Source organism: Octopus sinensis, linkage group LG11 (genome assembly GCF_006345805.1).
Source record: "Octopus sinensis linkage group LG11, ASM634580v1, whole genome shotgun sequence".
In the NCBI taxonomy this organism is placed as follows: Eukaryota; Metazoa; Mollusca; class Cephalopoda; order Octopoda; family Octopodidae; genus Octopus; species Octopus sinensis.
Genome location: NC_043007.1, coordinates 22,461,458 through 22,477,785, shown reverse-complemented (window position 1 = coordinate 22,477,785; position 16,328 = coordinate 22,461,458). Strand labels below are relative to the sequence as shown.

The window sequence follows — 16,328 nt, the reverse complement described above, 5'->3', positions numbered from 1 at the left end:
TCTCACTGAGATCAGCTCTGTTTTTCATCCCCCTGGGGTCAATAAGGTATAGTACCAGCTATATACTGAGGTTGATTGTATTACCGAACTTCTCCACTATTCAAAATTAATGTTACAAGCGTAACTTAGGAACTATTATTGTTGTTGTTGTTGTTGCTATGGCGGTGAGCTAGCAGAATTGTTAGAATTATTAGGCGGCGAGCTGGCAGAAAAGTTAGGTGCTTTTTATGTGACACCAGCACAAATGCCTTTCTTATGTGACACTAGCAGAGGTGCTTTTAAGTTAAGTTAATTTTTTGGCTCAAAAAGCAAAAAGCAAGGCCATGTAGGGGGACATGGAGTTATGTACAGGGAGGCTGTTCATGCAGAGAGTTCAGGCCATTTCTGGCCAAGAGAGACTTTGAACCGAGCGGTCGTCGGCATCTTCACTATCTCGCCCGGCAGCTTATTCCACGGATCTGCAACCCGGACGGAGAAAGCCCCTCTCTTTCGATTGAGATGAAATCATCGCAGATAGAGCTTTCCGGAGTGACCCCCCGCAGCCGACGCTCTGGAGCAGGAGTGAAGAACAGCTCTTTCAAGAGGTTACACTTTCCGCTTTTGATGTGACACAAGCACAGGTGCTTTTATGTGACACCAGGACAAATGATTTTTATGTGGCACCAGCACAGGTGCTTTTTATGCAGCACCAACACAGGTGCCCTTCACATAGCACTGGTACAGGTCCTTTTTACATGGAACCAGCACAGCTGCTTTTTATATGGCACCGACACCAAAACAGAAATTTCTAAGCCCTCAATCATTTATATATCACATAATTGGATGGCTGTTGACCTCCTGACTTCATCTGCCTTTTGACTGGTCTTATCTTTCATCTAACAGGGTGTCCAAGAACCACTTTTCTCACCAAACAAACTCAGTGGTGTTGCAGGTTTAGTTAAGGCGGCAAGCTGGCAGAAACGTTAGCACGCCGGGTGAAATGCTTAACAGTATTTCGTCTGCCACTATGTTCTGAGTTCAAATTCCGCCGAGGTCGACTTTGCCTTTCATCCTTTCAGGGTGGATAAATTAAGTACCAGTTACGCACTGGGATCGATGTAATCAACTTAATCCGTTTGTCTGACCTTGTTTGTCACCTTCTATGTCTTGTGGGTAGTAAAGAAATAGGTTTAGTTACCAACAGCCCAACCATGCAACAGGTTGTACAGGATTACATCTAAATAAAAGCACACACACAGATACACATAGAAATATTAATTTCTTGTCAAAACTACTTTACAAATGTTGTTTTAATTCACAAGAAACATGACACAGAAGTCGGGTCATTGCATAAACAAAAGAAACTAGTCTTAAGCGCATTTGCATAGCCAAGCACAATATACTACACAGACAATAGTAACATTGTATACCTATAACAATGGTGAAAACCGAGTGTGATCGGCTGGAGTGTTCATTCATTTGTGTCAACCCAGTGTGACGAACTGCAGAACCAGACTCCAAACAGGAAAACACATCTTCCATGCTTTCACATTTTACCTCCTGGACACCGGATATCACTGAAACAATATTAAATCAATAACTGATCAATAATTCAAACAAACTGTAAAGGAAAGAAAAACATACACTCCCCCCCCCCCCACCATGGACAAATTTTTAGGTGCAGGCATGACTGTGGTTAAGCTTGCTTTGTGACCAAATGGTTCCTGGTTCAGTCCCACATGGCAAGAGTCTTTTATTATAGCTCTGAGATGACCAACGCCTTGTGAGTGAAGGTGGAAGACAGAAACTGTGTGGAAACCCATCGTGTGTGTGTGTGTGTGTGCGTGCACATATCACTGTGTGTGTCAGAGTGTGTGTGTGTGTGCACATATCATTGGGTGTGTCAGAGTGTGTGCATGTAATATGTGTGTCAGAGTGTGTGTGTGTGTGTATACATTTGTCTTGAGGTACACGAAGCATACATTGGATAGTGTCGTCTAAAGGTATATAGTACACTTGAATAACAGGCAGGAATTCATGGCTGGAATGCCAATGATCATAAGCTCACTCAATCAGGATTTACTTAGGGACTAAACAACAGCAACTTATTAATCTACCTCTAAGTAGGTATTTAGAAAGTAGGAGTAAGCCAGCCTCGTCTGGCACCTGTGTCGGTGGCACATAAAATCACCCACTACACTCTCGGAGTGGTTGGCGTTAGGAAGGGCATCCAGCTGTAGAAACACTGCCAGATCTGACTGGCCTGGTGCAGCCTTCGGGCTCCCCAGACCCCAGTTGAACCGTCCAACCCATGCTAGCATGGAAAGCGGACGTTAAACGATGATGATGATGATGATGATGAGTCTGTACTGCAAGTGGTGGGAACACTGTACAATTTATGCATGTTTATAGCAGTGCTGTGTTCAACCTTCTCTGACAGAAATGCTACCTTCTTCAAGGGAGAGTCAGTGTTGTGCCAACCCAACCCTGCAAAGGCAAAAGGCAGCAGGGACCAATGATACATGAGGTCGTGTCTAAGTTATGTCACAAAGTATTTGGAGGACAGCACAAGAACAAATATGATTTAACCAGCGCCGCCTGGCTGGCGTCCGTGTCGGTGACATGTAAAAGCACCAACCGATCGTGGTTGTTTGCCTACCTAGCTCTGGCCTCTGTGCCGGTGGCACGTAAAAAACACCCACTACAATCACAGAGTGGTTGGCATTAGGAAGGGCATCCAGCTGTAGAAACACTGCCAAATCAGACTGCAGCCTGGTGCAGCCTCCATGGCTTCCAGACCCTGGTCGAACCATCCAACCCATGCTAGCATGGAAAACAGACGTTAGACAATGATGATGATGATGATGATAGATGTATGGGGGTGGGGGGTGCTGGAAAGTTCCTGGTTTTGGGAAGAAGAACATGCAGAAAAACCAGTTAATTATGATTTTATTAACCACTAGCAGCTAAGCCCGGTTTCACCCGGTCTGTTTGGATAATGTGGCTGTGTTCATTTTCGGTTAGGCATAATCTTTAATAGCATTTCTCAACCTTATCTCCTCAAAGACATACATCATCTCGAAAGAGTCCAGAAGCTGGCTACCCACATGGTTCTTGGTCTCAAGCATTTGTCTTATGAAGAAAGGCTGAAGATGCTTGACCTTTATTCTCTAGAAAAACGACGACGCCATGGTGATCTCATTCTCGCTCACATCATAAGCGGAAAGTGCAACCTCTCAAAAGAGCTGTTCTTCACTCCTGCTCCAGAGCATCGGCTGCGGGGTCACTCCGAAAAGCTCTATCTGCGACGATTTCATCTCAATCGAAGGAGAGGTGCTTTCTCCGTCTGGGTTGTGGATCCGTGGAATAAGCTTCCGGACGAGATAGTGAAGATGCCAGAAATGGCCTGAACTCTTTGCATGAACATCCTCCCTGTACATAACTCCATGTCCCCCTACATGGCCTTGCTTTTTGCTTTTTGAGCCAAAAAATTAACTTAACTTAACTTAACTCAACCTTATAATTTTGGGTCCCCTGTTTCGATTAGAGACCCCACCCCGTCAGAAAACAGCTTGTAAGCAACTGGTTGTTTTAATGGCGGAAGAAAGAGGGAAATTCCATTAGAAAAAGATTTCATTGATTTTCTTGGTAAGTATGGGGGCTAGGAAAAAACTACAAACTGCATTCCAATCTATGCACCCATCTCCACATGTGTGCCATTTTTCACTTGAATCCACCCAGCCGTTTGGCTGTGAACCTCAAGACAAGAAAGAATACAACACTCACCCGTGTCCAATTTATATTATAGATGTCTCCCTCTCAGATTCACACACTTATTGCAGTGGTCCTTCAGGTCTCTTAAACCCTGTAAAAGGACTCGGAAGGTTGGGCCTCCAATAGGGCCTTTCACAACACCCTTAAAGTCAGGAACTTTGCAGCACTCCCTGTGTGTATATATCTAGTGTGCATATATGTGTGTAAATTGTTGCTTAGCCCTAGGTAAATCTGATCAAATAGATCTTAGAATCAAAGACATTCTAGCTATGACCATCTCTTCCTTTATGTGTATCTAGGACTACATTGTTTAATGAAGCCATTTCCTCATTTCGGAGAGTAAAAAGCAATTTGTAAGATGTTTGGCTGCTATTTCTCACAGAATAAGTGACTACATACTGACTTCCACATTGGCTGTCTATGAGTGTGTGTGTGTGTGTGTGTGCATGCACATATATATGCATGTGAGAATGTGAGGAGAGAAAGAGAGAGAGAGAGAGAGAGAGAGAGAGAGAGAGAGAGAGAGAGAGAGAGAGAGAGAGAGAGAGAGAGAGAGAGAAAGCCAATCTACCTACCAGTATTCCCTTTCTCATCCTCTCGCACATGTAAGGTTTTATTGTCCACATCCAGCAGGTCACACAACTCTTCTAGGTAGATTTCAATGTAGGACACCCGCACCGCAAAATGAATGTTGGCCTTTGACTGGAAAACAAAAAAAAAGAAAAGAAAAAACAACAAAAATTGGATAAAAAACTACTATGGCAAGCTCATATGATGTATAAGGATGAGGACAGCCAAATAAAGAAGTGCCGATTCAAATTGTAGTGGACGCCTGTGCAAGGAGTAGACTCAGAAAAAGGTGGGACAAAGTGGTGAGAAAGGAGATTCAGACATTGGGTCTCATTGAGGAGATGACAAGGCAAATGCATATATATTTGCTGTGCTTGAGAAGACACTTCAAGCTAAGTAAAATCGTGGCCATCCTTACATACAGGCATGTCCTTTAAGGCCCTGTCTCCTCTACATACAGGCATGTCCTTTAAGGCCCTGTCTCCTCCACATACAGGCATGTCCTTTAAGGCCCTGTCTCCTCTACATACAGGCATGTCCTTTAAGGCCCTGTCTCCTCCACATACAGGCATGTCCTTTAAGGCCCTGTCTCCTCCACATACAGGCATGTCCTTTAAGGCCCTGTCTCCTCCACATAGAGGCATGTCCTTTAAGGCCCTGTCTCCTCTACATACAGGCATGTCCTTTAAGGCCCTGTCTCCTCCACATACAGGCATGTCCTTTAAGGCCCTGTTTCCTCTACATACAGGCATGTCCTCTAAGGCCCTGTCTCCTCCACATAGAGGCATGTCCTTTAAGGCCCTGTCTCCTCCACATACAGGCATGTCCTTTAAGGCCCTGTCCCCTCTACATACAGGCATGTCCTTTAAGGCACTGTCTCCTCTACATACAGGTATGTCCTTTAAGGCCCTGTCCCCTCTACATACAGGCATGTCCTTTAGGTCCTGTCTCCTCTACATACAGGCATGTCCTTTAAGGCCCTGTCTCCTCTACATACAGGCATGTCCTTTAAGGCCCTGTCTCCTCTACATATAGGCATGTCCTTTAAGGACCTGTCTCCTCTACATACAGGCATGTCCTTTAAGGCCCTGTCTCCTCCACATACAGGCATGTCCTTTAAGGCCCTGTCTCCTCCACATACAGGCATGTCCTTTAAGGCCCTGTCTCCTCTACATACAGGCATGTCCTTTAAGGCCCTGTCTCCTCCACATACAGGTATGTCCTTTAAGGCCCTGTCCCCTCTACATACAGGCATGTCCTTTAAGGCCCTGTCTCCTCTACATACAGGCATGTCCTTTAAGGCCCTGAAAGCTCCAGGATACATCCACAGCAAACAAACCAAACACTAAAGTACAAGTAAATAAATGCTTTCAAGTAAACAGTCTAAGGTTATTTCCTGAACAACACACAAGATTTACAGAGGCAGTGCAGTGTTCATAAATATATTCGTCTGGTCCTCCACTTCATACATCATATTCATTAAAAAAGTGGAGAGAGAGCGTAGATAATTGAATCAGTAATGTACCTGGCAACAAGCAGGGAGGTAGCAATTCTTAACAGCAGGCTGACACTGTGTTGCACTTGTGGTCACGATGCTAAGGTACCAACAATCAAATCACGTTTGCTCTCATGGTATCTCATTGATATAGTTCACTAATGTAAGACTATTTGAAGGTGTGTGGCTTAGTGGTTAGGAGCATTCGGCTCATGATCGTAAAGTCGTGAGTTCAATTCCCGGCGATGTGTTGTGTCCTTGAGCAAGACACTTTATTTCATGTTGTTCCAGTCCACTCAGCTGGCAAAAATGAGTAGTACCTGTATTTCAAAGGACCAGCCTTGTCACACACTGTGTCATGCTGAATCTTCCCGAGAACTACGTTAGGGGTACATGCGTCTGTGGAGTGCTCAGCCACTTGCATGTTAATTTCATGAGCAAGCTGTTCCGTTGATCATATCAGCTGGGACCCTCATCATCTCAACCGATGGAGTGCTCCTTGTAAGAACTGGTGTTTCATTGGCCTGCAGTGTTGGGTTTGATTCATGTTACCATTAGTAGGTGCAAGTCTGGCTGTGTGGTGAGAAGCTTCTTTAAGGAGGCAAGCTGGCAGAAACATTAGCATGCTGGGCAAAATGCTTAGCGGTATTTCGTCTGCCACTACGGTCTGAGTTCAAATTCTGCCAAGGTCGACTTTGCCTTTCATCCTACCGGGGTCGATTAAATAAGTACCAGTTATGCACTGGGGTTGATATAATCGGCTTAATCCGTTTGTCTGTCCTTGTTTGTCCCCTTTGTGTGTAGCCCCTTGTTGGCAGTAAAGAAATAAGAAGCTTGCTTCTCAACCACAAGGTTCCGGGTGCAGTGCCACTGCATGGCACCTGGGGCAAATGCTTTCTACTATAACTTCAGACCAACTAAAGCTTTGGGAGTGGATTTGGTAGGCAGATACTGAAAGAAACCCATCGTGTATGTGTGCGTGTGTGTTTGTCCTCCACCACCACCACTTGACAATTGGCATTGGTGCGTTTACATTTTCATGACTTAGCAGTTCAGCAAAGAAACCAATAGAATACGTACCAGGGCCGGTTTATTCAACTAATGATTCTTCAAGCTGGTGTGCCAGCATGACCATGGTCTGATGACTGAAAGAAGTTCTTACAGGTTAAGCAAACCACACTGAGTTAAAGAACCAAACTAAACATCATCATCATCATCATCATTGTTTAACGTCTGTTTTCCATGCTAGCATGGGTTGGACAGTTCAACTGGGGTCTGGGAAGCCAGGAGGCAGCACCAGGCTCCAGTCTGATCTGGCAGTGTTTCTACAGCTGGTTACCCTTCCTAACGCCAACCACTCCGTGAGTGTAGTGGGTGCTTTTTATGTGCCACCGACACAGGTGCCAGACGAGGCTGGCGAACGACCATTGTCGGATGGTGCTTTTTACGTGCCACTGGCATAACAACACAAAAAAAAATTGGATGCAAAATAAAAAAAAATATTGGAAGGGCATCTAGTAGCAAAAACCTATTTCTTTACTGCCTACAAGGGGCCAAAGACAGAGGGGACAAACAAGGACAGACAAACGGATTAAGTCGATTATATCGACCCCAGTGCGTAACTGGTACTTATTTAATTGACTCCGAAAGGATGAAAGGCAAAGTTGACCTCGGTGGAATTTGAACTCAGAACGTAGCAGCAGACGAAATACCGCTAAGTATTTAGCCCCGCGTGCTAACATATCTGCCAGCTTGCCACCTTCGTGAAAATCATGCCACGACTGACTTTGCCTGCAGTTGTTCCATGTAAAAAGCACTCAATCCACGCTGCTGGGTGGTTGGTGTTATGAAGGGCATCCGGTCGTAACACTCCTGCCAAAACAGATATAGAAGTCTGGTGCAGATTCCTGCCTGGTTGGCTCCTGCCTGGCCAGCTCCTGCCTGACTGGTCCCTGTCAAACCATCCAACCCATGCCAGTATTGAAGGCATATATTAAATTAAACGATGATGATGATGATCATCATCATCGTTTAATGTCCGCTTACCATGCTAGCATGGGTTGGACGATTTTGACTGAGGTCTGGCGAACCAGATGGCTGCGCCAGGCTCCAATCTTGACCTGGCAGAGTTTCTACAGCTCGATGCCCTTCCTAATGCCAACCACTCCGAGAGTGTAGTGGGTGCTTTTACATGCCACCTGCATGGGGCCAGTCAGGCGGTACTGGCAATGACCTCGCTCGAATCTTTTACACATGCCACCGGCACAGGTGCCAGTAAGGCGATGCTGGTAACGATCACGGTCGAATGGTGTCTTTTACGTGCCACCGGCACAGAAGCCAGTTAGCCGCTCTGGCAATGATCACGCTTGGATGGTGCTCTTAATACCCTACTAGCATGGGGCTCGAGTGCCAGTAAGGCGATGCTGGTAACGATCATCCTCGAATGGTGCTTTTTAAGTGCCACTAGCACTGAAGACGATGATATTTAAAAAAAAGGGACATACACCCATCAAAGAGAACAAAATAAATACTTATTTTGATGTTATCATACTTACATTAATGATATCATATATCTGTCGAACAGCTCGAGGTATGATACCTTGCTGCTCCTCCGATACTGAAGATAAATTGAAACCTCCAATTGTGTGAGTTTTTCCTGAACCCTGACACAATAAAAAAGAATAATATTATCTTACATTATTCAGATACACCTAAAAAAAAAAGATGAAAACAGCATATAGCTACTACAAAGTAGGCCTTCCCATGCTGGACCACCACTTCCCAGAGGTAAAAATGGCTTTGCATAGGGTCAACACACATACCTAGAAAAAAAGCAAAATTATAGAAGCAGGGATGACAACTGAAAAGCAACAAAACCTGAGAGGGAAAAGCCTTCCCTTGGAGAAACGTATGATATAATGTAGCAAAATCCTAAAGGAAGGTGCAAGGTCAACTCCTCTTCTGACCATCAGGAAGAGCTATGATAGAAGTGTAAGGAGACAAGTACCAGTGTAAGAAGAAATCCTGAAGCACTAAATGGAAAGGGACAGGTCACATTTTAACTCTTTCTTTACTATATTTATTTTGAGATACTCTGTGTTTCTTTCAATTACTTTAAATATAACAAGGAATTTAGTAAAATAATTTAAGTTATCATTCAGCTAGTGTTAGGAACATAAATTGTGACTAAGGTTTGGTGGAAGATTTTAATTCAGAACTTTTGGAAACAAGACATTTGTACCTCAGAACCAGAGGAAGATAAAGATTATCAAATGCATGTACAATACCAAAATCTTTACAAGAAGACAAAAGTTGTTAGATGTTTAACCCTTTCTTTAACATATTTATTTTGAGATGCTCTGTGTTTCTTTCAATTACTTTAAATATAATAAAGAATTTAGTAAAATAACTTAGTTATCATTAAGCTAATGTTAGGAACATAAATTGTGACTAAGGTTTGGTGGTATATTTTAATTCAAAACTTATGGAAACAAGACATTTGTACTCAGAGCTGGTTTCAGCCAGGTTGGTAACGAAAGGGTTAACCCTTTAGCATTCAGACTACTCTGTCGAATGCAATGCTTATTTATTCACATTGTTTAACCCTTTCGTTACTATATTTATTTTGAGATGCTCTGTGTTCCTTTCAATTACTTTAAATATAACAAAGAATCTAGTAAAATAACTTAGTTATCATTCAGCTAGTGTTAGGAACATAAATTGTGACTAAGGTTTGATGGAAGATTTTAATTCAGAACTTATGAAAACAAGAGATTTGTACTAAGAGACAGAGCCAGTTTCAGCCGAGTTGGTAACAAAGGGGTTAAGGAAACCAACATCCTGCATCAAGCCTACACCTGGAACCCACAAGGGAGGTGCAACAGAGGAGACTCTACAAATAGCTAGAGGTAGAGGTGAAAAAGCAGGGATCCAGCAGGGGAAAAGCAAAAGAGACAGCCCAGAGTTGCGAACAGAGGAGAAAAGTCATTGCTGGCCTATGCTCCCTAGGGATTGAAGGGATTGAGTAAGCAAACCCTGCCCTAGTGTTGATTGAGTGTGGGTCACAGATGATATATGATGACAAAATACAAAGACGGAAGTCCAAAATACAACTAACTATACTTACTGTCTGACCATAGGCAAACACTGTGGCATTGTAACCTTCAAATATACTCTCCACCAAAGGTTCAACACTTTGATAAACATCTTTCTGTAAGCAAAGCAGAAAAAGAAATAACAAACATTAGTCACAGTTCTCTACAACGTTTAACTCTTTACCTGTCCAAAGTATTTCCATAAATTTGTTCTAAATGTCCATGCTTGTTTTTAGACTTCTAATTAGCTCTTGTTTCGTTATGTTCTAAGTAATATAAAGCTTGTGGAGGCGCAATGGCCCAGTGGTTAGGGCAGCGGACTCACGCTCGGAGGATCGCGGTTTCGATTCCCAGACCGGGCGTTGTGTGTGTTTATTGAGTGAAAACACCTAAAAGCACCACGAAGCTCTGACAGGGGGTGGTGGTGACCCCTGTTGTACTCTTTCGCCCCAACTTTCTCTCACTCTCTCTCTTCCTGTTTCTTGAGTAATGCTGTGATGGACTGGCGTCCCATCCAGCTGGGGTGAACACATACGCCACAGAAACTGGGAAACTAGGCCCATGAGCCTGGCAAGGCTTGAAAAGGGCGACGTTTATCGCTTTAATATAAAGCTTCACTTTTCTTAAATCCTAGGTTACACAGGTGACTGAAACTTAAAGATACACCTGACACTTCTTCTCTACTTTTCCAACTGGAGTAGCCATATATTTCCTCTACAACAACACACCTGTTCCTGACCCTCTATCATATTTTTACCTCTCATCACGTGGCACAAAGCCATCTATCTCAATACTAGCCTTCCTCTTCAGTTTTGTCTTGTAGATTATTTGGTGACCTCACTAGTGCTGGTGCCACATGAAAAGCACCCAGCACACATTGTAAAGTGGTTGGTGTTAGAAAGGGCAACCAGCCATAGGACCCATACCAATGCTACCATTGGAGCTTGATGTAGTCCTCTCACTCATTGGCCCTTGTTAAACTATCCAACCTATGTCAGCATGGGAAACAGAGGTTGATGACCCACTCACTGCTCTTTACAACCCTTGGTATCTTGTACCAATGAAGAAACCACTCTGTATTTGCTTGATTTCCTAAAAATAGCAACCAAATCTTCAAATCATATCTTAGTATTGTGGAAAAAAAAAAGGACATATTAGATAATGTAGTCCTTGATACACTATGCCTGACTCTTGAAACACTGTATCTGATAACAGGCTCATTATTTGAATTCCTTTGATGAGGTTTGACCAGGGTCAAGCAACAAGTTTTAATATCTCCACAATATACCGTAATATGAGTACACATTACAAATTAATAGTAGTAGTAGTAGTAGCTGGCAGAAACGTTAGCATGCCAGGTGAAACACCTAGCGTTATTTCGTCTGCCGCTACGTTCTGAGTTCAAATTCCGCCAAGGTCGACTTTGCCTTTCATCCTTTCGGGGTCGATTAAATAAGTACCAGTTATGCACTGGGGTCAATATAATCGACTTAATCCGTTTCTCTGTCCTTGTTTGTCCCCTCCGTGTTTAGCCCCTTGTGGGTAGTAAAGAAATAAGTAGTGGCGGCAGCGGCAGCGGCAGCAGCAGCAGCAGCAGCAGCAGCAGCAGCAGTACCACCACCGAAGTAAATTTGAAACGTTTATATTAATTTAGCATTAGTTGTATAAAAATAGTTACTGTTTGCATCACTCGAAAGAGAAATAAATTCTGCATAAGATGTAAAAGATAAAAATAATTTGTATGGTGTTAGTAACAAAATATTTTGTAAGAAAGAGAACTTTTATCATCGGTCTTAAATTTATTTTCACCAGTGTAGTCTGGACAGGTAGGTTTATTGGGCAGTAGATAACCAGTCAAGAAACGAGCAGTTCATATCTTGCTGCTGGTTTTGCTTGAAGTTCTTGATTAAGACACTTAACTTTTATGACCCAATCCATGTCAGAATAATTTATGTTGAAAACACTGTCAGTATTAAACAGTGCCAGTATTATAAACATTGATAGATAAAGCAGTTTGAGCGTCACTACACTCTCCTCCAAACTGCGTAGCTTTGTAACTAAGTTGGAAATCAACCTTATTAATATATCAACATTATTGGTTTCAGATTTTGATCCAAGGCCAGCAATTTTGGCGGAAGGAGTAAGTCAATTACAATGACCCCAGTGCTCAGCTGGTACTTATTTTATCAAGCCCCAAAAGGGTGAAAGGCAAAGCTGACCTCAGCGGAATTTGAACTCAGGACAAAATGCACTACGCATTTTGCCCAGCATGTTAACAATTCTGCCAGCTCACTAATTTAACGATAGATGAAATGGCTCTATTTTGTCTTGCATGCTAACGATTCTGCCAGTTCACCACCTTAATATATCAACGTCTCTCTATATATAAAGCTGAAGTTGTCTGTGTATGGCAGGTTTGGTAGCCTTCAACTAACACAATCTCCTCCGAGACCCTACGGCGCAAGTTGACCAAAATTGAGAGTATGATAGAAGAAGGCTTGCTCTTCATTCTGTAGAAGAAAAAATTCAAATCGGACCATGTTAACACCAAAAATTATTTACATCAAAAAGGTGCTTTTTTTCTATGAAAATCCTTATTTTTTTACGATTTTTTTTACTGCTGTGTCACCATTTTCCGGTGTATTTCAACCAGAAAAATGTTCACTTAAAGAGAATAACAAGCTACATAATGCATAATTTTTACTTTTCAAAAATTCCAATTCTAAAGAGTGGAAACAAGCCCAAGCAACGCTGCGCAATACTGCTAGTTTGTAATAAAGTGTTATGTGAAAGTGAAATCATAAATATCCATAACATAGCTGTGTTAGGCTAGTCTCATAGAGTTAAAGAAGTCAAAGATAAATCTATCTTTGTACTGAATACAAATTTATTGCAAGAATCATACTAGGGGGCCTGTCACCCATTCCAGACTTAAACTACAGCAAGTGTAGAGTTAGATATACAGATGAAATAAAGAAAATTAAACACCAACACGGATCCAAAATCCAATGACTTGTCTCTTTACTCTTTTACTTGTTTCAGTCATTTGACTGCGGCCATGCTGGAGCACCGCCTTTAGTTAAGCAAATCGACCCTGGGACTTATTCTTTGTAAGCCTAGTACTTATTCTATCGGTCTCTTTTGCCGAACTTAGTCTCTCATTGGTAAAAAAGATAAAGACCCTGCTTCATGAATGACCATGGGATTGCACACCTAAAAATTTCCCCTCTGAGGTGCAAGTCCGGGCAAAGTTGTTTATGGAAAAGCAGCAGTCACCCATGAATACCACCAGCCTCACCTCTTCATGTTGCCCAAGGGAAAGGCAAAGGCCGATACAGCTTCACATCAGTGATGTTGCAACTCATTTCTACACCTGACTGAACTGGAGCAACATGAAATAAAGTGTCTTGCTCAAGAACACAACACACAGCCCAGTCCAGGAATCAAACTCACTACCTCATGATTGTGAGCCCAATACTTTAGCCACTGCGCCATGCACCTTCTCATATATGTGTGTGTGTATATATATATATATATATATATATATATTATATAAAAGGGCTTAGTAAAATAAATTACTTTGCCGCATACTGAACTCATTAGAAATAGCAGCTAAAAAACTTTTTTAAAGCTATTTCTAATACTTAAAGAAAATCTCTCTCATATATAGTGTTTGCTTAATTCAACTCACAAAAGTTTGGGGGTAAGGACATCGAAAAATCAAATGCTAAGGTTATTCGAGAACGTACGTTTCAAGATTAGTTGGGAGCAGATCTCCGAAAGGGTATGTTCTTATTTTCAGTGTTTCCAAATCCAAACCAAGGAATTTCTGAGCCGATGATAGAAATGTTGTTTTGACTAATCTTGAAACGTACGTTCTCGAATAACCTTAGCATTGATTTTTCGATGTCCTTACCCCAAACTTTTGTGAGTTGAATTAAGCAAACACTATATATGAGAGAGATTTTCTTTAAGTATTAGAAATAGCTTTAAAAAAGTTTTTTGGCTGCTATTTCTAATGAGTTCAGTATGCGGCAAAGTAATTTATTTTACTAAGCCTTTTATATAATGTAATAATTTGAATTCGCCTTGAATGGTCCCTTTGCATACTGAACACTTGGTGAAATTGATTAATAATTAATTAATTTTGCCCTCAATTGTTGAAATTATATATATATATATATATATATAGTAATTTAAAAAACCCTTCTGTCATGTATGACCATGGGATTGCAGCTGGAAAGTTCCCCTCCAAGGCACAAGTCCAGGCAAAGTTGTTTATGGAAGACCAGCAGTCGCCCATGCATACTGGCCTCCCCTCTCCACACGACCAATGTTATCCAAGGGAATGGCAAAGGGGCCGATACAGCTTGGCACCTGTGACATCACAACTTATTTCTACAGCTGAGTGAACTGGAGCAAAGTGAAATAAAGTGTCTTGCTCAAGAACACAACACAGCCCAGTTTGGGAATCAAACTCACTACCTCATGATTGTGAGCCCACTGCTCTAACCACTGAGCCATGCACCTTCACACACACATATGGAATGATTTCAAATGAGCATTGAAACACTCACAGATGCATTCCAGTTATGACCATCCCATGCCATCCTTCTTTTGGGCAGTGAATATGGAAGACAACATTATCTAATGCGTCGCCACTTTTTTTTTATGAAGGTAAGAAATAATTTGAAAAAGTTTTGGCTGCTATTTCTAACAAGCCAAACAATCACAGAATGGGAGGTATGAGCCAAAAGAGCCATGATGCGGTCACTCAACCTGCTAGAAATAGTCACCAAATTCCTCAAATCACACCCTACAGTCTTATAAAATGGAAATGCATACAGGATGGAAACACAAGCATGGCTGTGAGTTAACAGGTTTGATCCCAACTGTATAGTTTTGAGTTCAGTCCCATTGGATGGTAACTTGGGTAAGTGACTTTTAGCCTAGCCCTGGGCCAACTAAAGAATTGTGAGTGCATTTGAAAGAAAACTATTGTGTGTGTATATGTATGTGTGTATGTGTGTGTGTGTGTGTGTGTGTGTGTTAGAGGCGGCGAGCTGGCAGAAACGTTAGCACGCTGGACGAAATGCGTAGCCGTATTTCATCTGCCACTACGTTCTGAATTCAAATTCCGCCGAGGTCGACTTTGCCTTTCATCCTTTTGGGGGTGGATAAATTAAGTACCAGTTACGCACTGGGGTCGATGTAATCGACTTAATCCGTTTGTCTGTCCTTGTTTGTCCCCTCTGTGTTTAACCCCTTGTGGGTAGTAAAGAAATAGGTATTTCGTCTGCCGTTACGTTCTGAGTTCAAATTCCGCCGAGTTCGACTTTGCCTTTCATCCTTTTGGGGGTGGATAAATTAAGTACCAGTTATGCACTGGGGTCGATGTAATCGACTTAATCCGTTTGTCTGTCCTTGTTTGTCCCCTCTATGTTTAACCCCTTGTGGGTAGTAAAGAAATAGGTATTTCGTCTGCCGTTACGTTCTGAGTTCAAATTCCGCCGAGTTCGACTTTGCCTTTCATCCTTTCGGGGTCGATTAAATAAGTACCAGTTACGCACTGGGGTCGATGTAATCGACTTAATCCATTTGTCTATCCTTGTTTGTCCGCTCTGTGTTTAGCCCCTTGTGCGTAGTAAAGAAATAGGTGTGTGTGTGTTTATGGGTCCTTGACTTGACATCATGAGATGGTTGTCAATGAGTGTCATCCTCATACATGTGATGTCATTTGTTTCAAATCTTCTGTGAGAAACGTGTGGCCATGAGAAAATATAGCCTGGCTTGGAAGAAAAAAAAGGTGAAGGTTGGTGACAGGAAGAGCATCCCACAGTAGAAAACTTGCTTTAACAAATTCCATCTGATTCAAGAAAAGCATCAGAATGTGGATGATGATGATGATGATGCTGTAATCCTAGATACACTCCTAAAAAGATGAGATGGTCACTGCTGCAATACCTATTTCTTTATTACCCACAAGGGGCTAAACATAGAGGAGACAAACAAGGACAGACACACGGATTAAGTCGATTACATCGACCCCAGTGCATAACTGGTACTTATTTAATTGACCCCGAAAGGATGAAAGGCAAAGTCAACCTCGGCGGAATTTGAACTTAGAACGTAGTGGCAGACGAAATACCTATTTTTTTACTACCCACAAGGGGCTAAACACAGAGGGGACAAACAAGGACAGACACACAGATTAAGTCGATTACATTGACCCCAGTGTGTAACTGGTACTTATTTAATTGACCCTGAAAGGATGAAAGGCAAACTCGACCTCGGCGGAATTTGAACTCAGAACATGACAGCAGACAAAATACTGTTAAGCATTTCACCCGGCGTGCTAACGTTTCTGCCAGCTCGCCGCCTTGCTGCAATACCTTTCATGATAGGTCTGCTTTTGC

The 16,328-nt window shown here is 42.3% G+C and overlaps 1 protein-coding gene across 2 annotated transcripts in view; it reads right to left on the bottom strand.

Annotated features, from left to right (window-relative positions):
- Window positions 1-16,328, bottom strand: part of LOC115217059 (kinesin-like protein KIF27) — a 103,044-nt gene that overhangs the window by 58,230 nt on the left and 28,486 nt on the right. For both annotated transcript variants that reach the window (XM_029786642.2, XM_029786643.2), the window contains exons 4-7: window positions 9,945-10,028; window positions 8,374-8,481; window positions 4,329-4,455; window positions 1,410-1,556 (exon numbers count right to left, since the gene is read on the bottom strand). In XM_029786642.2, the coding sequence (XP_029642502.1) occupies window positions 1,410-1,556; window positions 4,329-4,455; window positions 8,374-8,481; window positions 9,945-10,028 (466 nt within the window). The remainder of the gene's footprint in view (window positions 1-1,409; window positions 1,557-4,328; window positions 4,456-8,373; window positions 8,482-9,944; window positions 10,029-16,328) is intronic.